General features: G+C 33.7%; 1 protein-coding gene and 1 long non-coding RNA gene across 4 annotated transcripts; one reads left to right on the top strand and one right to left on the bottom strand.

The window, feature by feature from the left end:
- Window positions 1-5,517: 5,517 nt before the first annotated feature.
- LOC143227866 (uncharacterized) lies at window positions 5,518-26,961 on the bottom strand. Of its 3 annotated transcripts, XR_013015113.1 has the most exons (4): window positions 26,680-26,961; window positions 17,045-17,112; window positions 8,580-8,802; window positions 5,518-6,055 (listed from the first exon to the last, which is right to left on the bottom strand). It is a non-coding gene; the product is annotated as an uncharacterized LOC143227866 (long non-coding RNA). The 3 variants fall into 3 exon arrangements; XR_013015114.1 differs by lacking the exon at window positions 17,045-17,112 and having other exon boundaries at window positions 5,519-6,055; window positions 26,680-26,937; XR_013015112.1 differs by lacking the exons at window positions 17,045-17,112; window positions 26,680-26,961 and adding an exon at window positions 12,144-12,305 and having other exon boundaries at window positions 5,519-6,055.
- On the top strand, window positions 19,376-22,275 carry LOC143227865 (uncharacterized). Its single transcript, XM_076459217.1, has 2 exons — window positions 19,376-19,446; window positions 20,711-22,275. The coding sequence occupies exons 1-2, from the start codon at window positions 19,438-19,440 to the stop codon at window positions 21,872-21,874; spliced, it is 1,173 nt and encodes a 390-aa protein (XP_076315332.1). The 5' UTR covers window positions 19,376-19,437; the 3' UTR covers window positions 21,875-22,275.
- Window positions 26,962-27,008: the final 47 nt, after the last annotated feature.

Raw genomic sequence — 27,008 nt, 5'->3', positions numbered from 1 at the left:
GGGTCAGTATCTACTAACTTTATTGTTACATAATGTATTACATGGGTCAGTATCTGCTATCTAACTTTATTGTTACATAATGTATTACATGGGTCAGTATCTGCTATCTAACTTTATTGTTACATAATGTATTACACAGCTCAATATGTACTATCTAACTTTATTGTTACATTATGTATTACATGGGTTAATATCCACTATCTAACTTTATTGTTACATAATGTATTACATAGCTCAATATGTACTATCTAACTTTATTGTTACATAATGTATTATATAGCTCAATATCTACTATCTAACTTTATTGTTACATAATGTATTACATGGGTCAGTATCTACTATCTAACTTTATTGTTACATAATGTATTACATGGGTTAATATCCACTATCTAACTTTATTGTTACATAATGTATTACATGGGTCAGTATCTGCTATCTAACTTTATTGTTACATAATGTATTACATGGGTCAGTATCTACTATCTAACTTTATTGTTACATAATGTATTACACAGCTCAATATCTACTATCTAACTTTATTGTTACATAATGTATTACATGGGTTAATATCCACTATCTAACTTTATTGTTACATAATGTATTATATAGCTCAATATCTACTATCTAACTTTATTGTTACATAATGTATTACATGGGTCAGTATCTACTATCTAACTTTATTGTTACATAATGTATTATATAGCTCAATATCTACTATCTAACTTTATAGTTACATAATGTATTACATAGGTTAATATCTACTATCTAACTTTATTGTTACATAATGTATTACATGGGTCAGTATCTGCTATCTAACTTTATTGTTACATAATGTATTACATAGCTCAATATCTACTATCTAACTTTATTGTTACATAATGTATTATATAGCTCAATATCCACTATCTAACTTTATTGTTACATAATGTATTACATGGGTTAATATCCACTATCTAACTTTATTGTTACATAATGTATTATATAGCTCAATATCTACTATCTAACTTTATTGTTACATAATGTATTACATGGGTCAGTATCTACTATCTAACTTTATTGTTACATAATGTATTACATAGCTCAATATGTACTATCTAACTTTATTGTTACATAATGTATTATATAGCTCAATATCTACTATCTAACTTTATTGTTACATAATGTATTATATAGCTCAATATCTACTATCTAACTTTATTGTTACATAATGTATTACATGGGTTAATATCTACTATCTAACTTTATTGTTACATAATGTATTACATGGGTCAGTATCTGCTATCTAACTTTATTGTTACATAATGTATTACATAGCTCAATATCTACTATCTAACTTTATTGTTACATAATGTATTATATAGCTCAATATCCACTATCTAACTTTATTGTTACATAATGTATTACATGGGTCAGTATCTACATCTAACTTTATTGTTACATAATGTATTACATGGGTCAGTATCTATTATCTAACTTTACTGTTACATAATGTATTACATGGGTCAGTGTCCACTATCTAACTTTATTGCTACATAATGTATTACATGGATCAGTGTTCACTATCTAACTTTATTGTTACATAATGTATTACATGGGTCAGTATCTACTAACTTTATTGTTACACAATGTATTACATAGATCAGTGTCTACTAGCTTTATTGCTACATAATGTATTACATGGGTCAGTGTCCACTATCTAACTTTATTGTTACATAATGTATTACATGGGTCAGTATCTAACTTTATTCTTACATAATGTATTACATGGTCAGTATCCACTATGAAACTTTATTGTTACAGAATGTAGTACATGGGTCAGTATCCACCATCTAACTTTAGTGTTTCAAAATGTAGTACATGCGTCAATATCCACTACCTATCTTTATTGTTAAATAATGTATTACGTGGGTCAGTGTTCACTATCTAACTTTATTGTTACATAATGTATTACATGGGTCAGTATCTACAAACTTTATTGTTACATAATGTATTACATAGGTCAGTGTCTACCAGCTTTATTGTTACATAATGTATTACATGGGTCAATATCTACTATCTAGCTTTATTGTTACATAATGTATTACATGGGTCAGTATCTAACTTTATTCTTACATAATGTATTACATGGTCAGTATCCACTATGAAACTTTATTGTTACAGAATGTAGTACATGGGTCAGTATCCACTACCTATCTTTATTGTTAAATAATGTATTACATGGGTCAGTATCTACTATCTAACTTTATTGTTACATAATGTATTACATGAGTCAGTATCTACTATCTATCTTTATTGTTACATAATCTATTACATTACATGGGTCAGTGTCCACTATCTAACTTTATTGCTACATAATGTATTACATGGATCAGTGTTCACTATCTAACTTTATTGTTACATAATGTATTACATGGGTCAGTATCTACTAACTTTATTGTTACACAATGTATTACATAGATCAGTGTCTACTAGCTTTATTGCTACATAATGTATTACATGGGTCAGTGTCCACTATCTAACTTTATTGTTACATAATGTATTACATGGGTCAGTATCTACTAACTTTATTGTTACATAATGTATTACATAGGTCAGTGTCTACTAGTTTTATTGTTACATAATGTATTACATGGGCCAGTATCTACTATCTATCTTTATTGTTGCATAATGTATTACATTACATGGGTCAGTGTCCACTATCTAACTTTATTGCTACATAATGTATTACATGGGTCAGTATCTACTAACTTTATTGTTACATAATGTATTACATGGGTCAGTATCTACTAACTTTATTGTTACATAATGTATTACATGGGTCAGTATCTGCTATCTAACTTTATTGTTACATAATGTATTACACAGCTCAATATGTACTATCTAACTTTATTGTTACATAATGTATTACATAGGTTAATATCCACTATCTAACTTTATTGTTACATAATGTATTACATAGCTCAATATGTACTATCTAACTTTATTGTTACATAATGTATTATATAGCTCAATATCTACTATCTAACTTTATTGTTACATAATGTATTACACAGCTCAATATCTACTATCTAACTTTATTGTTACATAATGTATTACACAGCTCAATATCTACTATCTAACTTTATTGTTACATAATGTATTACATGGGTTAATATCTACTATCTAACTTTATTGTTACATAATGTATTACATGGGTCAGTATCTGCTATCTAACTTTATTGTTACATAATGTATTACATGGGTCAGTATCTACTATCTAACTTTATTGTTACATAATGTATTACACAGCTCAATATGTACTATCTAACTTTATTGTTACATTATGTATTACATGGGTTAATATCCACTATCTAACTTTATTGTTACATAATGTATTACATAGCTCAATATGTACTATCTAACTTTATTGTTACATAATGTATTATATAGCTCAATATCTACTATCTAACTTTATTGTTACATAATGTATTACATGGGTCAGTATCTACTATCTAACTTTATTGTTACATAATGTATTACATGGGTTAATATCCACTATCTAACTTTATTGTTACATAATGTATTACATGGGTCAGTATCTGCTATCTAACTTTATTGTTACATAATGTATTACATGGGTCAGTATCTACTATCTAACTTTATTGTTACATAATGTATTACACAGCTCAATATCTACTATCTAACTTTATTGTTACATAATGTATTACATGGGTTAATATCCACTATCTAACTTTATTGTAACATAATGTATTATATAGCTCAATATCTACTATCTAACTTTATTGTTACATAATGTATTACATGGGTCAGTATCTACTATCTAACTTTATTGTTACATAATGTATTATATAGCTCAATATCTACTATCTAACTTTATAGTTACATAATGTATTACATAGGTTAATATCTACTATCTAACTTTATTGTTACATAATGTATTACATGGGTCAGTATCTGCTATCTAACTTTATTGTTACATAATGTATTACATAGCTCAATATCTACTATCTAACTTTATTGTTACATAATGTATTATATAGCTCAATATCCACTATCTAACTTTATTGTTACATAATGTATTACATGGGTTAATATCCACTATCTAACTTTATTGTTACATAATGTATTATATAGCTCAATATCTACTATCTAACTTTATTGTTACATAATGTATTACATGGGTCAGTATCTACTATCTAACTTTATTGTTACATAATGTATTACATAGCTCAATATGTACTATCTAACTTTATTGTTACATAATGTATTATATAGCTCAATATCTACTATCTAACTTTATTGTTACATAATGTATTATATAGCTCAATATCTACTATCTAACTTTATTGTTACATAATGTATTACATGGGTTAATATCTACTATCTAACTTTATTGTTACATAATGTATTACATGGGTCAGTATCTGCTATCTAACTTTATTGTTACATAATGTATTACATAGCTCAATATCTACTATCTAACTTTATTGTTACATAATGTATTATATAGCTCAATATCCACTATCTAACTTTATTGTTACATAATGTATTACATGGGTCAGTATCTACTATCTAACTTTGTTACATAATGTATTACATGGGTCAGTATCTACTATCTAACTTTGTTACATAATGTATTACATGGGTCAGTGTCCACTATCTAACTTTATTGTTACATAATGTATTACATGGGTCAGTATCTACTATCTAACTTTATTGTTACATAATGTATTACATGGGTCAGTATCTACTATCTAACTTTATTGTTACATAATGTATTACATGGGTCAGTATCTATTATCTAACTTTACTGTTACATAATGTATTACATGGGTCAGTATGTACTATCTAATTTTATTGTTACATAATGTATTACATGGGTCAATATTACAATGAGAGAAAATTAAGCAAATTATCTATTTTAGGGAAGGTTTGCATAAGAAACATAATTCACATCTAACTACAAACGTGTCTCCGACATCAGTAGTTCAGAGTATTATTTTGATTACAAGACTTTCTTTGGACGAATATGACCATCTTTAATTCTTTGTCTCTTGATGGGTCAGCAGGGTAAGTTCGCGGACTCACAACGCTAAAATTAGAGTCGCGATTCCCCGTGGTGAACATAGTGCAGATAGTTGATTAAGTAAGTTTGCGCTAAATAAATAGCAAAACATGGTATATCGGGTCTATTAGCTGAAGTTTACGTCAAATAATTAGCGGACGCTATATAACAGGCTGGGCCTCGTAGTAAGTCCATTTAACACACAAACTGCTTTCAGTCGTAGGAGCGATATAATGTAACGGTGAATCCCACTATTTGTTGGTAAAAGAGTGGCCCAAAAGTTGGTGGTAGATGCTGTTGACTAGCTACCGTTACTCTTGTCTATCACTGTAAATTAGAGTGCTTTCTGCAAGTTCCAGTCAAACCATACCAAACGCTGTATAAGATTTGTGTGATACGCTAATAAGAAAACCAAAAAACATTTCGATATTCTTATAAGAAAAAAAACAAAACCAAACCTTGTGTATGGTAAAATTTATTACTATTAAGACAGTATCGCCATCTAGTGGTATCCACGAATCTTCAGTTAACTTGACATTATAAGTTAATTCAACTTGAATTTTCTTTGATCGTTTTCAACTGTAATTACAATGAAAGATTTGAAAGAACTTGAAACTTAACATTGAATGCTGGCTATTAAACTCCTAAATCAAATAGTCAACGTTTGGTTAAGTAAGAACGAACTTATTTTTAGAAGTAATGTTTCTTACAGGCGTAGAATACTATTATTAACACAACATTCAGTTCAGCTCAATATTTTAATCTGTATAATTTTGTCATTGTTGAGTGAGGGAATTGGTCAATATCTAATCCCATCAGCATAGTTTTGTATCGTGTATTACGTGTAGTGTATTTGCTTCACATCTAAATCGATCTTGTAAATGATGGACTAGTGTACTTCCTGTAACCACTGGGACACCTACGCCGGAGTCTGGAATCAATTGAGTCTGTGCGTAGTAGGGTTGCCAGGGAAACACAGATGATTGTTATCTGAAACATCACATATAAACATGGGTCACTGAATCATACTATATTTTTAGTTTAATTATTGTATCTTAAGTTACAATATATCCCATTGTTAGTTCTAAAAATAGGACGATAGCCTAAGTGTTAATAGTTACATCTTATGTCAACAATATATGTTTTCGCCTTAAGTCATAATCACAGTTTTAAGATAATTCACGTTATACGGATTAATAGACTTATCTGTTCTGTCAATTTAACGTGAATTTGACAGAAGACGTTACAACACGTTCCTTACCATAAAAACTTGTGATAAAGATCGTACCAGTGATCGAAACGTTGTTTTACAAACTAATCTTACTTACTGTAAAAGCTGTAACTTATAACACGTTATCAGTTCGTAAACTCAAAACGAAACTATTAAAAAATGTGAAACTGTTTTAAAATATTCTGCCAAAATCGTCATAAGATTGTTCTTCCCTTATAATGTGTCATAAGATTGTTCTTCTCTTGTAATGTGTCATAAGATTGTTCTTCTCTTGTAATGTGTCATAAGATTGTTCTTCTCTTATAATGTGTCATAAGATTGTTCTTCTCTTATAATGTGTCATCAGTTATAATGAAACCCGTTTTTCTTTTTTATAGTTCTAAAGGAATATTTATTTTTTCTTATCACAGTCGCGGAATATCTTAAAAGTTAATTAATAATTAAGTTTTGGTGTTTAATAATACAAGATAAACTTTAGATTAAGTTTTATTCATTTTGATCCAGGATGATTTTTGACAATTAGCTCACATCTCTCCATTGTTTAAACATACTAAATATAAAACTTTTCGTTTTATCAGACATGTAAAAAAATTAACTAATAAGCTTCTTTAAAATAAATCTTCACATCTTTCGTATAGATCAGTTATTCGAACAAGGGGACCCGGCATGGCCAGGTGGTTAAGGCACTCGACTCTCTCTCGGTGATTGGGTATAATATGTTCGTACCCTGGAGGGTCAGGTTCTCTTCAGCCTCTTCCTCCTTCCCGTACTTACGTGGTCATGCAGTATTTGATAGTGGTAGCTACTGCATTTTTGGGTCAGAGTGGTCTGAATTTACTCCGACCCTTTTCAGGGCAATGTCCATGTACTGGTATACATGTATAGACATTCTTTTGCCCCATCAGTAAGATGTCTAGTTCTATGTTGACCTTTTTATACATATATATTTATTACATTTTTATTTATATTTATTTATTTCTTCATCTATTTATTTTTATGCGTTTAAAATATATGTTGATCGGGGAGAGATGTTTAGGACTATCTTCATCATGAAATGCGGTACTTGTCTAGTTCGCATAATAATTCATTTTTCTTCCAATTTTTATCGAAATACGTTATTGTACTATGTAGGAGTCTATCTGGTATGGTTGGTATGTTTGAATATTTATGTATAAATTGAGATGATGTTGCTCTGAGAACTCTATATGTTGTTGTGAGTAGAGTGTTTTGTATTATTTGGTTTTAATTATTTTGTCACAGTAATCCAAACTGGAGCTGCATTGTCAGTTACTGTTCTAATGTATGTTTTATAAATTTTTAGTATGTTGTCTGTAGATGCTCCACTATTCTAGCCAGTTAGACTCCTAGCATAGTTGATTCTTCGCCAGACTTTATTTTTAATTTCTTTTACATGGTTAATCAATGTTAATTTTGAGTCATAGGTTAGACCAAGAAATTTTGCCCATGTGACAGTCTGAAGTAGTGTTCCATTCATATACATTTCAGCCTGTAGTTTTTGTATTTTGTCAATTTTGCAAAGAAGACGACAAGTTGTGTTTTATTATTCTGTATTTTTGACAGTATTCGCTTATTCTATTTAGTTGTGGCTGCTATTGTTGGTGTTGTGACACTTTTCCAGATTGTCACATCATCAGTAAACTGTGAGGATAATACATGATTAGGATCCTTCAGGCATATTGTTTACATACATGTTGAAGAGTATAGGGCTAACCACTCCTCCGTGAGGGACGCCAGCTTCCGGAGTAAAGTACTCAGGAAAGGTACCCTCTACATTTATTCGTAATCTGAGGATCACGGATTTGAATCCCCGTCACACCAAATATGCTGCCCCTTTCAGCCGTAGGGACGTTATAATGTGACTGTCAATCCAACTATTCGTTGGTTAAAGAGTAGCCAAAAAGTTGACAGTGGGTGGTGATGACTAGCTGCCTTAGGGACGGCTAACATAGATAGTCCTCGAGTAGCTTGCGCGAAATTCAAAAGAAACTTAACCAATCGAACAAGCACCCTTCAATATAAAAAATGTAGAGCTCTTCATATTTGTAAGAATAATTTATCGGACCAAGAGGTATTATATTTAAAACACATTCTCCATACGTTTTACCGAAAGTAATTTGAACTGTGCGTTAAAAAACACTGTTAAAACAATGTCTTGTAATGCACAATTAGAACACTAACGCGATATAGTTAAGACAAAGGAACGTCACGGTTGATTTTACATTTCTAAAACACAAATATAAGTAAATCGTATGATTAACTTACAACCAATATAATCCATTTCACGTCGTTAGAATTCCATGGTTTGTTCGTCATCTTCAGAGACGTAATAGTTTGTATTCTCTGATAAATCTGCAACACCCAACAATTAAAATGCTGGTCTGGTTCGCATCAAACGTCTGATATATTATTGCATCAGAAGTTTCAACTCTGTTAGTTCAATATCTTATCGTTTTCGAAATCAGAAGTCTGGTTTGTTTGTTTTCTTCTGAAATAAAGAAGATAAACTTGTGTTATTTCAGTGCACCTAGATAATGCGACACACAGTGGATACCTTAAAGTTTGTAGAGTTGTTACGTAAACTATAGTAGCAAAAACATCAACCTTACTTTTATACAATAAACAGAAAAGTGGGTATAGATGATTTTATACAAGAAATAGAAAAGTAGGTATAGATGATTTTATACAATAAACAGAAAAGTGGGTATAGATGATTTTATACAATAAACAGAAAAGTGGGTGTAGATGATTTTATACAATAAACAGAAAAGTGGGTATAGATGATTTTATACAATAAACAGAAAAGTGGGTGTAGATGATTTTATACAATAAACAGAAAAGTGGGTGTAGATGATTTTATACAATAAACAGAAAAGTGGGTATAGATGATTTTATACAATAAACAGAAAAGTGGGTGTAGATGATTTTATACAATAAACAGAAAAGTGGGTGTAGATGATTTTATACAATAAACAGAAAAGTGGGTGTAGATGATTTTATACAATAAACAGAAAAGTGGGTATAGACGATTTTATACAATAAACAGAAAAGTGGGTATAGATGATTTTATACAATAAACAGAAAAGTGGGTGTAGATGATTTTATACAATAAACAGAAAAATGGGTGTAGATGATTTTATACAATAAACAGAAAAGTGGGTGTAGATGATTTTATACAATAAACAGAAAAGTGGGTGTAGATGATTTTATACAAGAAATAGAAAAGTGGGTATAGATGATTTTATACAATAAACAGAAAAGTGGGTATAGATGATTTTATACAATAAACAGAAAAGTGGGTGTAGATGATTTTATACAATAAACAGAAAAGTGGGTATAGATGATTTTATACAACAAACAGAAAAGTGGGTGTAGATGATTTTATACAATAAACAGAAAAGTGGGTGTAGATGATTTTATACAACAAACAGAAAAGTGGGTATAGATGATTTTATACAATAAACAGAAAAGTGGGTGTAGATGATTTTATACAATAAACAGAAAAGTGGGTGTAGATGATTTTATACAATAAACAGAAAAGTGGGTGTAGATGATTTTATACAATAAACAGAAAAGTGGGTATAGATGATTTTATACAATAAACAGAAAAGTGGGTATAGATGATTTTATACAATAAACAGAAAAGTGGGTGTAGATGATTTTATACAATAAACAGAAAAATGGGTGTAGATGATTTTATACAATAAACAGAAAAGTGGGTGTAGATGATTTTATACAATAAACAGAAAAGTGGGTGTAGATGATTTTATACAATAAACAGAAAAGTGGGTGTAAATGATTTTATACAATAAACAGAAAAGTGGGTGTAGATGATTTCATACAATAAACAGAAAAGTGGGTATAGATGATTTTATACAATAAACAGAAAAGTGGGTGTAGATGATTTTATACAATAAACAGAAAAGTGGGTATAGATGATTTTATACAATAAACAGAAAAGTGGGTGTAGATGATTTTATACAATAAACAGAAAAGTGGGTGTAGATGATTTTATACAACAAACAGAAAAGTGGGTGTAGATGATTTTATGCAATAAACAGAAAACTGGGTGTAGATGATTTTATACAATAAACAGAAAAGTGGGTGTAGATGATTTTATACAACAAACAGAAAAGTGGGTATAGATGATTTTATACAATAAACAGAAAAGTGGGTGTAGATGATTTTATACAATAAACAGAAAAGTGGGTGTAGATGATTTTATACAACAAACAGAAAAGTGGGTATAGATGATTTTATACAATAAACAGAAAAGTGGGTGTAGATGATTTTATACAATAAACAGAAAAGTGGGTATAGATGATTTTATACAATAAACAGAAAACTGGGTATAAATGATTTTATACAATAAACAGAAAAGTGGGTATAGATGATTTTATACAATAAACAGAAAAGTGGGTATAGATGATTTTATACAACAAACAGAAAAGTGGGTGTAGATGATTTTATACAATAAACAGAAAAGTGGGTATAGATGATTTTATACAATAAACAGAAAAGTGGGTATAGATGATTTTATACAGTAAACAGAAAAGTGGGTGTAGATGATTTTATACAACAAACAGAAAAGTGGGTGTAGATGATTTTATACAACAAACAGAAAAGTGGGTATAGATGATTTTATACAACAAACAGAAAAGTGGGTATAGATGATTTTATACAATAAACAGAAAAGTGGGTATAGATGATTTTATACAGTAAACAGAAAAGTGGGTGTAGATGATTTTATACAACAAACAGAAAAGTGGGTATAGATGATTTTATACAATAAACAGAAAAGTGGGTGTAGATGATTTTATGGGCTAAATGCGAACGTTTTATGAAAGGAAACAAATCAGTGAAAATTTTCAATTCTGATTATAATTTCTATAAAATTCATTGAAGAAGTTTATTTGTTTTAGAGCAAAGCCACATTAGGTTCTCTGCAGTGTCCTATACGGGAAGGGCCCGGCATGGCCAAGCGTGTTAAGGCATTCGACTCGTAATCCGAGGGTCGCGGGTTCGAATCCCGGTCGCACCAAACATACTCGCCCTCCCAGCCGTGGGGGCGTTATAATGTGACGGTCTATCCCACTATTTTTTGGTAAAAGAGTAGCCCAAGAGTTGGCGGTGGGTGGTGATGACTAGCTGCCTTCCCTTTAGTCTTACACTGCTAAATTATGGACGGCTAGCGCAGATAGCCCTCGACTAGCTTTACACGAAATTCAAAACAAACAAACAAATCCTAATCCGAGGGTTGCAGGTTCGAATCCCGGTCGCACCAAACATGCTTGCCCTCCCAGCCGTGGGGGCGTTATAATGTGACGGTCAATCTCACTATTCGTTGGTAAAAGAGTAACCCAAGAGTTGGCGGTGGGTGGTGATGACTAGCTGCCTTCCCTTTAGTCTTACACTGCTAAATTAGGAACGGCTAGCGCAGATAGCCCTCGACTAGCTTAGCGCGAAATTCAAAAAGAAACAAACAAACCTATAGGGTAAATCTAACCCCTGATTGTAAGTCTCTATTCGTATCGCTGTTTCGCCGGGAAATGTGTTTGCGGCTGAAACCCAAATACATATACACAAATGTTAAGTATTTGTTAAATACTATCCTTTCCGCGCCATTTTATACGCAGATTAATGCTGTAAAAATAAACGTACATTTTATTAATTTATAATTGAGAAGTTAAAATCGCAGAAGATGAACCAGATATATAATTTACAGAAGTCGTGAATGTAGGAAAAATTATGTTAAGAATTAAACAAAACGTTGAAACGTTTCGTTAAAATTAACAAGAGTAATCGTAAAACGTTGCGGTAACTACTTACCTTTTGTAATGAAATACAACTTTCTCAACTTATACTGTTTTACTTAATAAAGAGGTGCATGAAACGTAATTATCTGTGTTAGTGTAAAGTTTTAATATAAATAACTTGGCCAAAGAAATTCACGTTAAGAATAAGATGAGATACTTAGCCCACGGAACTCACATACAATAACATGTACATAAAATACATCTGAGGAACAAGCAGTAAAAGGAACACGTGTTAAGATAACGGTATATTTTATCTTTCAATGTAACAGACATGGTGAAACAGTGCCACCTAGTGACCTTCTAAAGTAAATCAAGGCCAAGAACGACAGCCTTGCTTTCTTATTACGTGTTTGTGTGTTCGTAAATAAATTGTATTTATAGTGAATGTTTCACATTACAACTCAACTTTTAGAATACACGTTGACGCATGTGAAACTATAGCATTTCATTGATTGAAAACACTTTCCGAGTTTGTTCAGTTTTAAAACTTTTACATGTTTTACGTTTAGTTAATAAGGCACACACCAAATCGTTCTAACTTCGAGTTAAAATTAAAACTTTTATGACACTGTAATATTTTTCACCAAACGGCTACAAAATTTATTTTGATTTTATAAATCATTAATTCATTAGGTTTCCGAAAAAGTTAGGACATTGATTCAGTTGAGGGAGTGATAAATGTTATTAGTAATAATTATGTATCAGATTCAACAAAATAAAAATGCCAAGTAATTACAATAATGTGACGGTCGATGCAAAGAGTAGCCCAAAAGTAGGCGGTGGGTGGAGTTGATTCAGTGCCTCTTCTCTGGTATATCTCTTCAAAGTTAGGGACGGCTAGTACAGATAGCCCTCGAGCAACTTTGCGTGAAATTAAAAATTAAAAAACTAACTTTACATGGCAGACACAAGTCTATTTTGTTTTGTTTTTAACTTCGCGCAAAGCTACAAGAGGACTATCTGCGTTAGCCATTCCTAATTTAACAGTGGAAGACTGCCGACTCTTGAGCTACTCTTTTACCAACGAATAGTGGGATTGACAGTAACTTTATAACACCACGACAGCTACAAGGGATAGCCTGTTTCTTATGACCTCGAACCCGTGATCATCATATTAGGAGTCGAACACCCTAACCACTTGGCTATGTCAAGCCACGTCTATTTTGAATAGTTCACTATTACTTGATGTATCCATTACATGACAATACACTGCTGTGTATTTTCCAGTGTAATGTTTTGTTTATTTTTACTTATTCGGAGTTCTTCTGTACAGAGAAAACTGCCTTATTCCAATCTCACTGTTACTTTGCATGTCAACGCCCCAGTACTCGTATGATCCTGTGCTAAAATATGCGGAAACTTTAAGGGTTTTCTTCTTTAAATATATAATTATGATATAATTCAGTATGTTTTAAAAAAAACTTTAAAAACTTACATTTGCAGGTGACATTATGTAAATAGATTCATAACTTCTTCAGTTTAGATTAATAAATAAATGGACACACACACACTTATATACACACATATATTTACAAGCATGTTCTACTGTTACATTTAATTATTACCGGTCAGAGTGCCCTAGCTGTAAACCTAAAGGTTCATGGTTCGCATTAGGTTACCACAAAAACGCACTCCGCATCTTTGAAGTCGTCGATGCTTCGTACGAGTGACGACAGTGAAAATTACAGCTCAAAGTTCATGATGCTTCATGTGTAACAGATCCTACACCCACCCCCACATAATATATCCGTTAGAGAAGGCTATGGTCACTATGCGCGAATCTCAAAAACTAAACATAAACAGTTCTGAACCCATTCTCAGTCACTCCTTTATTGTTACCACACCAGGTGAAAATCAATATATTTCACGAAATAAAATAACGGAGAATATTTGAAGTAAAAATATTGTTTTTTGTTAATTTCGCGCAAAGGGTCTTTGTGTGTATTTTTCTTATAGCAAAGCCAAATCGGGCTATCTGCTGAGCCCACCGAGAGGAATCGAACCCCTAATTTTAGCGTTGTAAATCCGAAGACATACCGCTGTACTAGCGGGGGGCTTCGCGCAAAGATACTCGAGGGCTATCTGCGCTAGCCGTCCCTAATTTAGCAGAGTAAGAGTAGAAGAGAAGCGGTTAGTCATCGCTACCCACCGCCAACTCTTGGGCTGCTCTTTTACCAACGAGTAGTAGAACTGATCGTCACATTATAACGCCCCCGTGGCTGAAAGGGCAAGCATGTTTGGTGTGGTGGGGATTCGAACCTACGACCCTCGGATTACGAGTCGAGTGCCTTAACCACCTGGCCATGCCGGACCGGTAAAAATATAAAATACACACGTTAAAATTTAGAAATAAGGTCAGAAAAGCTGCAAACAATAGTGGGAATAGGCGTGGACTAGTTAAGAACACTTCGGGCTGCGTATCGTAGGGTTTCGTGTTCGAGATGTAATGCTGATAGACATGATTCGCACTTTCAGCTGTGGGTTTATTTCAAAAGTGACAATCATTCATGTTATGCGATTCAAATAGCCAAGCAAAACTCTTCGGGCAGTGAGCGCTGTTAGTGTCTGTCTCTCCTCTTCTCAGTAATTCTAAATTTAGGATGGCATTAAATAAACCATTAGGGTTAGTAACATAACTATTTAGTTGGCCCGGTGGGCTAAGGCGTTCGATTCGTAATCTGAGGGTCGTGGGTTCGAATGTCGATCGCACCAAACATGCTCGCCCTTTCAGCCGTGTGGGGGCGTTATAATGTGCGATCAATCACACTATTCGTTGGTAAAAGAGTAGCCCAAGAGTTGGCGGTAGGTGGTAATGACTAGCTGCCTTCCCTCTAGTTTTACACTGCTAAATTAGGGACGGCTAGCGCAGATAGCCCTCTAGTGGCTTTGCGCGAAATTTAAAAAGCAATAAAAACGAAACAATCTATTTAGTCCATATATCATATGAGATGTCCGCATTTGAAATTCCATTTCTGAATGTGACCGCTTGCACAAGCTATGTTTAAAATTTGTTAATACTTTCATAAAACAGAATATTTGTATTTATTTCAATATTGATTCTTTTTAATTTTACCTTTATGTTTGGAACAAAGAACTATGTCACGTGATTATTTTGGAACTAAACCATTCGAATTGTAGAAGTCGCACAAAGCTACTCGAGGGCTATCTGTGCTAGCCATCCCTAATTTAGCAGTGTAAGACTAAAGGGAAGGCAGCTAGTCATCACCACCCACTGCCAACTCTTGGGATACTCTTTTACCAACGAATAATGGGATTGACCGTTAAATTATAATGCCCCCACAACTGATAGGGCGAGCATGTTTGGCGCGATGGTGATGCGAACCCGCGATCCTCAGATTAATGAGTCGCACGCCTTAACACGCTTGGTCATGCCGGGCCTCGAATTGTAGAAGACAAGATGCAATTAATGATACACGTGTTTCACAGTATATGCTATAATCTCAAAGGAAATCACGTAACGGAGCTCAGGAAACGTTAATGTATTGGATGAGTTTGTCCAACGATGTCTATTTGTTTATATCAAAGGGGAATAATTCTCTTTTTTGTAGTGCTAATAAGCTATATAATATAATGTAAAAATGTTAATAAACACTATGGCTCTAGGGAATTTAAGGTTGAATCAGAAATACCATGCAAGAGAAACGTTTTATTAAAAGCTAAGTTGCGTAACTTAACATTAAAGTTCCAGATTTGGTTCATCTGGAATTCACTGGACTTTTAAAGACACTTTTCAAATCTTTTTATGGATTATTTGTTTCGCGTCCATGGGTTTGTTGGCTGCAGAGGCCCTAATAACAAATGAGTAGAGCCCCCCAATGGCCCAGTGGTAGGCCTAAAGGTTTATAATGTTAAAAGTCAAGTTTCAATACCCGCGATGAGCAGACCACAAGAAGTTCATTGTGTAGCTTTGCGCTTAACAACAAACAAAGGAAACAAATTAATAACAGAAAGAAATTAAATAAGGCATACCATCAATATGAAATTAATCCAACTAATGACAGCTCTGAGAATGTCACACCAAACATGTTCGTCCTTTCGGCCGTGGGGGTGTTATAAAGTTCGGTCAATCCTACTATTCGTTGGTAAAAGAGTAACCCAGCAGTTGGCGGTGGGTAGTGATGACTGGCTGCTTTCCCTCTAGTCTTACACTGCTAAATTAGGGACGGGCTAGCGCAGATAGCCCTCGTGTAGCTTTGCGCGAAATTCAGACCAAACCAATCTGAGAATGTTACTTATAAAATGAGTGGCATTACCCTTCGTTCAAACACAGCGCAGATAGCCCAATGTTGAGCCAACCACGACTGACAAGAAAAAACAAAAATTCGTGTTATGATATCAAATCTAGAGGCAATCTTGTACGACAAACAATGACATGGTTGTTCACATAGAATTCACATCCAGAACATTAAATATTATAGCTACGCTATAATTACAAATAATTATATATACGCATAATTTTTAACATGTCAAACAAATGGGTGGTTCTGTCTAACCTTCCCTGCGTACGTGAGTGGTTTGGTAACCTAAAAATAATTCATTATTATTATACAGCCGACCAGCTGCTTAAATGATCGCATAAAGTTTTTTACGAATTTCTTTTCGTAAAGGTAAAACTGAAAATAGAATCTGCGACGTAGAAACCTAATGAATTTCTTTATTGGCTGTACCTCCCGTTCTGGACTGCAGTTTCACTTATTCGAGGCTCATTAGCACAGCTTGAATAAACAAACCAAAGAAACAGATTGTAAGAGACGTAGCTGTATTTCTTTGGTTTGCTATGTGATATTGAATCGTCCGTCATAAAAGGTGAAATCAAATAAATTAAGTAAAAAAAACAAAAAACTCTTCGTACAGCAAAATTCTTAACGTTTCAGGAAGAGCAGAGACACATACCTCAAGGACAGGACCTGAGAAATGACATCGGGGAACCGTTTTTAAGAGTCCCGAAGGTCAAGTTACTACTGGAATAAAAATCGAATGTTAATTCTTCGATGATAATAAAAAAAAATCTCATTAATAAAGCTTTAAATTCTGAAACGAGTAGACGATAAATAAATAATTAGAATCAGACGAGACAGGCATAAGAACAAAACTTTAGTAAATAGTGTCTGTAGTGTTCTGGAGATTTAACAGCCCGAGATGGTACAAATACTTAAAGTACAAAATTAGTCATCTGGAAATAAGACGAACAAATACAATTTTTGTTACGGTTAGTAAATGGAGATCAGTTTCAGATTTGAAATCATCAGTTTTTTCTGATCGAAGAAAAAAAAAGAAAAAACATTTTTATCTTTAAAAAAAATTAAAGAGTAGAATTTGAAATTCCACAAACTTTGTTTCATTAAGACGTTACAAAAATTTCAAATTACATGGGATTTCAAACCAACAAGCACAGGTTGTTAGGTTAAGACGTTAAAACTGCAATACTTCGCACAGCCTCAAGTCACACTGTTCGTCAGATTAAAATAAAAATAACTAAAAGTAATCACAAACTGTATTTATACAACAAACAAAACCGAAATTAGAAAATGTTGCATCATGACACAAATATATTAGGACTCTGGATTTTCAATCGCACAGTTTGTGAGATTAAAATAGCAAAAAACTGAAATCTTACGTGAAATCTGAAAACACGTAAAGTTTTGTAAGTTGATAAATAACGTATAACCAACCATAAGCTGGCTTTAAACAATAAATATTTTAAGAAACCGAGTTCCACCTGATTAGAATGCATATTACCACAGATGGCGCTATACTGTTAAACATTGAAAACAGAATTCGAGTTCTTAGTTTACTGAAGTTATAATGGACAAGATTAACTAAACAAAATTCAGGTCTTCAGTTAACGACTTTTAACGATAAATATTTAACACTTTAACGTATTTACATTCCTTTTTTGTAAGGGTATTGTTTTTTGTTATATTGTTATTGTTTTGAATATAAGCACAAAGCTACACAATGGGCTGTGTTCTGCTCACCACGGGTATCGAAACCTGGTTTTTAGCGTTGTAAGTCCGCAGACGTACCGCTGAGCCACTGGGGGCTTTTGAGGGTATACTTTCGGATGCACCAGAAAAAAATTAAAGAAAGAAAATTTGAATTACAAATGATTAGATTGATTACATTGATGTTTTAAATCGTAAGTACACGTACATTTATGGAGTGGGAGATGTCTTGATAAATGTCTCCAAAGGCTCAGCGGCATGTCTGTAGAGTTAGAACGCCCAAACCCTGGTTCGATACCCGCGGTTGACAGAGCACGTATACCCCATTGTGTAGCTTTTCGCTTAATTACAACCAAAAACAAACAAACGAAGTCTTGATAGATAAATAAATAGAAAAATATGTCGACAAACAAATTTAGGAAAACCTTAACGAGCTACGTAGACTAAACAGACAACTCGTTCTACAGATTGAAAGACAAACAAATAGCTATAGAAAGGTTAAAAAGTACGTTTCTTTCAGGATTTCGTGCAAAGGTAAACAAAGGCTAAGTGTGATACAGCAGTCCCTAATATTAAATTGATAAACTAAAGGATTTGCTTGTTTTGTTTTTGGTATTAAGCACAAAAGGTTTTCTGTGTTCTGCCCATCACGGGTATCGAAACCTGGTTTTTAGCGGTGTAAATCCACAGACTTACGGCTGTGTCACTGGGATGGGAGGCAAACCAGCGCGACTCCGCCAACTAGTGAGAACTGACTATCATGCTTACAGCTCACCCACAGTCCTAAGAACGTGAAACATGTTTCTGCAGCGAAGGGTTGCGAATTGGATTCACAGTTTCGGCATGCTGATTACTAAGCTACACCCGATCCCCAACTGTAAGAGAGAGAGAGAGAAACTAAGACGAAATTGGAACGTTGGAAAATATCTTGTCAAAAGAAAGTCAGGAAAAGAGGTTTATCTAAACTTATATTTCAAAGACAAAACTAGATAGGGTTTGTGAAAAGTTAGATTTGAGGCAAGGTCAACCAGAGGGGTCGAATACCTGAATTCAAGAAGATACCTTCCTCGACCTAGATAGATTATAATCAATATCATCCTTATTTGTTTGACTGATGTTCTCGACCAATGATTGCAGCTGGCTCATCTTTAGTCTCCTATACTTATTCCTAAATCACGACAAAAAAAAAGAGATAAAAAAGAAACAGATTATTTCGTCACGTGGTTTGGGATATAAAAAATAACCCAATAAGGATTAGTATAAAAGTTGAGAAAACCAATCAGATTCTCCATCCATTTTGAGATCGAGTTGGGAGAATCACCTGATACACAGACAACAACCATGAAGTTTGTAAGTATTGATTTCGCTAATTTGTTTTAAGACCCAACCAAAGCCCTTACGCCGAGTAGGGTGGAACATCTTAATTATTTTCAACAAAATTGAAACTTTAATTGGTAACAAGAAAATTCTCTTTTGTCGAAAATTATCAGTAGGGAGTAGCAAGTGTTATTTTTTTCTCATATGCCCATAAAGATGCTTTTAGAAATGTAGCATAGAATTCAATGACAAAGGGGCTACGATGTCTAAACATGTCTAACTGTCCACGAATATCATCTTTCATAGCCACGAAAGATTTCTGTTTCCTAATATCATCTTTAATAACCACAAAAGATGTGTAACTGTCCATGAATGTCATCTTTCATAATCACGAAAGATTTGTAACTGTCCCTTAATATCATCTTTAATAACCACAAAAGATGTGTAACTGTCCCTTAATATCATCTTTAATAACCACAAAAGATGTGTAACTGTCTCTTAATATCATCTTTAATAACCACAAAAGATGTGTAACTGTCCATGAATGTCATCTTTCATAATCACGAAAGATGTGTAATATCATCTTTAATAACCACAAAAGATGTGTAACTGTCTCTTAATATCATCTTTAATAACCACAAAAGATTTGTAACTGTCCCTTAATATCATCTTTAATAACCAGAAAAGATTTGTAACTGTCCCCGGATATATTCTTTTACAGTTACAGGAAAGATAAGTTATCATTATGAAAGGTGCAGAAAGTTAGTGACTTCTTTAACTGTTCGAAATCACAGTTTAATATTTGATGGTTCTTATTCTCAAATTACTTACAGACTCAAGAGAACTTTTTCCGGTTCCGGTGTGGGCATGTTTTATAACATTACATGTAGAAGCACGTGACATCCCATACACATATGTAGTGTTTGCTTGGCATTAAAATTAGAAGAAAAAATATAACCATCTTTACTCTGAACATAAAATCAGTAAAAACTTTAACTTCAACCAATGTTTCGTAATTGTTTCGTCAACCCTGATGAAACTACAATGACAAAACGTGGACTAAAATAAAAAAGTTTTATCATTATATTGAAAGTAAAGGTTGTTTTTTTTTATTTATTGCCCTAGTGTCCAAACCGTCTGACACGCCCTATAACCTAAATAAAACAACAAGATATTTGTTTCTGTTTATCTGGTATGGGAAGTGAAAATGGTTTTGTTGTGACACTGATAAATATAAGATCACTTGATACGACACGAACATGTGAAAATAACGTTTTCTCTCTTTCTCGTTCTACAGCTTTTCGTTTTGCCTTTGTTTTTTGCTGCCTGCATGGCAGAGATGTTACTGAACTTCGACCCAGAGAAGGGAACCTTCATGTACGCCACTGGAGACGAGGGTAAACACACACGAGACGAGACCCGGGAATCCGACGGCTCAGTGACTGGTATGTACAGCTATATAGACCCTAACGGCAACCTCCGTCAAGTCCGCTACCGAGCTGGACCCAAAGGTTTCAAACCCGAAGGCGACATCAGTGTGGACAAGAAAACATCTGAGGAAGCCGCTAAGATCAATGTCATGGCCCCCAAAGCCCCTAAAACTCCAGCAGTCCCAGAAACTCCCAAGGTTGTTGAAACTCCCATCGTTCCAAAAGTTGCTGAAATGCCAGACATGCTGTTCAACTTCGACCCAGAGAAGGGTACCTTCATGTACGCCACTGGAGACGAGGGTAAACACACACGAGACGAGACCTGGGAATCCGACGGCTCAGTAACTGGCATGTACAGCTATATGGATCCTAACGGCAACCTCCGTCAAGTCCGCTATCGAGCTGGACCTAAGGGTTTCAAACCCGAAGGCGACATCGGCGTGGACAAGAAGACATCCGAGGAAGCCGCTAAGATCACTGCCATGGCCCCCAAAGCCCCTAAAACTCCAACAGTCCCAGAAACTCCCAAGGTTCTTGAAACTCCCATCGTTCCAAAAGTTGCTGAAATGCCAGACATGCTGTTCAACTTCGACCCAGAGAAGGGTACCTTCATGTACGCCACTGGAGACGAGGGTAAACACACACGAGACGAGACCTGGGAATCCGACGGCTTAGTAACTGGCATGTACAGCTATATGGATCCTAACGGCAACCTCCGTCAAGTCCGCTATCGAGCTGGACCTAAGGGTTTCAAACCCGAAGGCGACATCGGCGTGGACAAGAAGACATCCGAGGAAGCCGCTAGAATTGCTGCTATGAAACCTAAAGCTCTTGAGGTTCCCAAAGTGCCTTCCATTCCTCAGGATCCTGTGTCAGCTGAAATTCCTGATACTTCCAAAATCCCATTCTTGCCTTATTCCCCTTTCTTCTCTCGTCCCTTTGCTGCTCCCCGTTACAATCCCTTTTTAAACCACTTTTCTCTGCCCCTTATTTACAACCGTTTGCTTACTCCTCAGTTTAAACTGGTCTAAACGTACTGATTACTTTATGTTGACCAACTGACAGAACGACTCAAAATACTGCAAGTCGTTACATAATGGATGCTTTCTGGTTCATCAACGCGTTTTAAAACCCAGTTAAAAGTTTCATAATTATTCTTATTTGTGACATACCAGATAAACGAACCATCACGATCCCACTCAATCAATCTTAAACGACTGCATCATCCTTAATCAAAAGATGACGTTTCAGTTTCAACTTGTCTTCTTCATATCTGTATCTTTCATCAAGTATAAGAACGTTATTATATTGTTTGTTTGACAATAACAACAACAACAAGTCTTTGATATATCAATGTTGTTCTATCTTGATACTGAATATAAATATGATTCCTACTGCTTATATAGATTCAGGTAGATGTCTGTTGAAAATAATAAAAAATATTGTTTATACTTTTGTTTTATTTATTAAGTTACACCTATAGGACACTTACAGGTGTCCATGTTAAACACTACATTTCATTTACACCAGATCTATTGGTTTACTCAGCACCCTAATCGCAACCACAGTTTCACTCTATCCTTCTTCAAATTTGCATATTCCCCAAAAATACTAACGAAAAATGTGTTTTGTTCGAACACACGAAGTAGATATTATTGTTAAGTTGGCACTGTTACAATACACGAAATGATTTGGTTTGTTTTAAATTTTGCGCAAAGCTACAAGAAGGCTATCTGCGCTAGCCGTCTTTAATTTTGCAGTCAGTGTAAGACTAGAGGTAAGGCAGCTAGTCGTCACAACCCACCGCCAACTCTTGAGTTACTCTTTTACTGACGAATAATGAGATTGACAGTCACATTATAACGCCCCCAAGGTTTAAAGGGTGGGCATATTTGGTGTGATCGAGATTTGAACCCGCGACCCTCAGATTACTAGCCGAGTGTTTTAACCACCTGGCCATGCCAGGAAACGCGAAATGAGTACTATCATTATAATACACGAAGTAAGTGCTAACGTTAATCTGGTACTGTCATAATACACGAAGTAAGTGCTATCGCTAATCTGGTACTGTCATAATACACGAAGTAAGTGCTAACGTTAATCTGGTACTGTCATAATACACGAAGTAAGTGCTAACGTTAATCTGGTACTGTCATAATACACGAAGTAAGTGCTAACGTTAATCTGGTACTGTCATAATACACGAAGTAAGTGCTAACGTTAATCTGGTACTGTCATAATACACGAAGTAAGTGCTATCGCTAATCTGATACTGTTACAATACACGAAATAAATGCTATGGTTAATCTGGCACTGTTACAATACACGAAATAAATGCTGTTGTTAATCTGGCACTGTTACAATATACGAAATAAATACTATGGTTAATCTGACACTATTACAATACACGAAATAAATGCTGTTGTTAATCTGGCACTGTTACAATATACGAAATAAATACTATGGTTAATCTGACACTATTACAATACACGAAATAAATGCTATGGTTAATCTGGCACTGTTACAATACACGAAATAAATGCTGTTGTTAATCTGGCACTGTTACAATATACGAAATAAATGCTATGGTTAATCTGGCACTGTTACAATACACGAAATAAATGCTGTTGTTAATCTGGCACTGTTACAATATACGAAATAAATACTATGGTTAATCTGGCACTATTACAATACACGAAATAAATGCTGTTGTTAATCTGATACTGTTACAATACACGAAATAAATGCTGTTGTTAATCTGATACTGTTACAATACACGAAATAAATGCTGTTGTTAATCTGATACTGTTACAATACACGAAATAAATGCTATGGTTAATCTGGCACTGTTACAATACACGAAATAAATGCTGTTGTTAATCTGGCACTGTTACAATATACGAAATAAATACTATGGTTAATCTGACACTATTACAATACACGAAATAAATGCTATGGTTAATCTGGCACTGTTACAATACACGAAATAAATGCTGTTGTTAATCTGGCACTGTTACAATATACGAAATAAATGCTATGGTTAATCTGGCACTGTTACAATACACGAAATAAATGCTGTTGTTAATCTGGCACTGTTACAATATACGAAATAAATACTATGGTTAATCTGACACTATTACAATACACGAAATAAATGCTGTTGTTAATCTGGCACTGTTACAATATACGAAATAAATACTATGGTTAATCTGACACTATTACAATACACGAAATAAATGCTATGGTTAATCTGGCACTGTTACAATACACGAAATAAATGCTGTTGTTAATCTGGCACTGTTACAATATACGAAATAAATGCTATGGTTAATCTGGCACTGTTACAATACACGAAATAAATGCTGTTGTTAATCTGGCACTGTTACAATATACGAAATAAATACTATGGTTAATCTGGCACTATTACAATACACGAAATAAATGCTGTTGTTAATCTGATACTGTTACAATACACGAAATAAATGCTGTTGTTAATCTGATACTGTTACAATACACGAAATAAATGCTGTTGTTAATCTGATACTGTTACAATACACGAAATAAATGCTATGGTTAATCTGGCACTGTTACAATACACGAAATAAATGCTGTTGTTAATCTGGCACTGTTACAATACACGAAATAAATGCTGTTGTTAATCTGGCACTGTTACAATATACGAAATAAATGCTATGGTTAATCTGGCACTGTTACAATACACGAAATAAATGCTGTTGTTAATCTGGCACTGTTACAATATACGAAATAAATACTATGGTTAATCTGACACTATTACAATACACGAAATAAATGCTGTTGTTAATCTGGCACTGTTACAATATACGAAATAAATACTATGGTTAATCTGACACTATTACAATACACGAAATAAATGCTATGGTTAATCTGGCACTGTTACAATACACGAAATAAATGCTGTTGTTAATCTGGCACTGTTACAATATACGAAATAAATGCTATGGTTAATCTGGCACTGTTACAATACACGAAATAAATGCTGTTGTTAATCTGGCACTGTTACAATATACGAAATAAATACTATGGTTAATCTGGCACTATTACAATACACGAAATAAATGCTGTTGTTAATCTGATACTGTTACAATACACGAAATAAATGCTGTTGTTAATCTGATACTGTTACAATACACGAAATAAATGCTGTTGTTAATCTGATACTGTTACAATACACGAAATAAATGCTATGGTTAATCTGGCACTGTTACAATACACGAAATAAATGCTGTTGTTAATCTGGCACTGCTACAATATACGAAATAAATACTATGGTTAATCTGACACTATTACAATACACGAAATAAATGCTGTTGTTAATCTGGCACTGTTACAATATACGAAATAAATACTATGGTTAATCTGACACTATTACAATACACGAAATAAATGCTGTTGTTAATCTGGCACTGTTACAATATACGAAATAAATACTATGGTTAATCTGACACTATTACAATACACGAAATAAATGCTGTTGTTAATCTGGCACTGTTACAATATACGAAATAAATACTATGGTTAATCTGACACTATTACAATACACGAAATAAATGCTATGGTTAATCTGGCACTGTTACAATACACGAAATAAATGCTGTTGTTAATCTGGCACTGTTACAATATACGAAATAAATACTATGGTTAATCTGACACTATTACAATACACGAAATAAATGCTGTTGTTAATCTGATACTGTTACAATACACGAAATAAATGCTATGGTTAATCTGGCACTGTTACAATACACGAAATAAATGCTGTTGTTAATCTGATACTGTTACAATACACGAAATAAATGCTGTTGTTAATCTGATACTGTTACAATACACGAAATAAATGCTATGGTTAATCTGGCACTGTTACAATACACAAAATAAATGCTGTTGTTAATCTGGCACTGTTACAATATACGAAATAAATGCTATGGTTAATCTGGCACTGTTACAATACACGAAATAAAACTAGTGCTAAGCCACAGAAGTCAGAACAGTAAAAAGTAACAAAGATCTGTACGTTAATCCACATTATTTGTATTTTTCAACACAGACGACACGTGACAACATCCTGAACAGTTTCTTCATTCCTAACATACGACAAAAGAACAAATATTACATCGAATCATCAATATTATTCACAAGTAAACAGTTAATTATGAACCTACGTCTGTGAATATATAAAGGAGTTGTTGTTTGTTTTAGTGGCATATTGAAATGTTAGATAGGAGTTGTTGAAGGAGGAGTTGTTAGATAGGAGTTGTTGTATTAATTAATCACTAAACACTTATAGAATACATGGACTACCATAAAACACTGAACATACGTCAATAAATAAATATTCGTTTGTTTGTTTGTTTGAAGTTAAGTACAAAGCTACACAAAGGGTTATCTCTGCCCACCACGAGTGTAGGAATATGCCGCTACGTGCGCCACGTGGGGACGTGCACATAAGAATAGACTAAATAACACAGTTATGCTCTGTACTAAGTTCTTCAACTAAACACAAAAAGAGATATGGCTCAAACTATGGAACAAAATGTTCATCACAACATGTTACTCTCTTCCACAGCATTTGTAAACATTTTATTTTAACTAAGCAGACATAAATGTAATTATTTATTTACACAAGAGGACAACTTCTTGTTTTCGTCCTAACTGATCCCATACACACAAGTATAAACAGATTTGAAACAAATGTTTTCCATAGTTGACACACCGTAAACATCCTGCGTATTAAAAGAAACAATTGGAAAATTTAGCTTGAAATACCGTGAAAATGAATACGAATATATATACTCACTACGTTCAGCTGGAGACTTGAAACGTTTCGAAAGAATAAACGTGATGTTAAGCCTAACCAACTTTCTCGAGAAGGTTCAACGCACTAGGCTGCTTGATAATTTCGTTCCACTGCTGTAAACACCCACTTCTCATTCGCCACACCTGCCTCCAAACCTGGCGAGGACAACTTTTATTTGAGAATAACTCGCAGAGAATGAACTTTCGAAACTTTCGTGGTTCTTACGGCAGTATTCGATACAGAAGTAGCGTATGTTAAATTTGTTATCCTAGTGTACGGAAGACATTTAGAAAAAGTAACACAAAGGTTTTAAAAGACTGTTCTGTTTC

The sequence above is a fragment of the Tachypleus tridentatus genome, chromosome 10 (genome assembly GCF_004210375.1).
Source record: "Tachypleus tridentatus isolate NWPU-2018 chromosome 10, ASM421037v1, whole genome shotgun sequence".
Classification (NCBI taxonomy): domain Eukaryota; kingdom Metazoa; phylum Arthropoda; class Merostomata; order Xiphosura; family Limulidae; genus Tachypleus; species Tachypleus tridentatus.
Note: the sequence above shows the minus strand (reverse complement) of the source record. Positions and strands in the feature narration are given on the sequence as shown.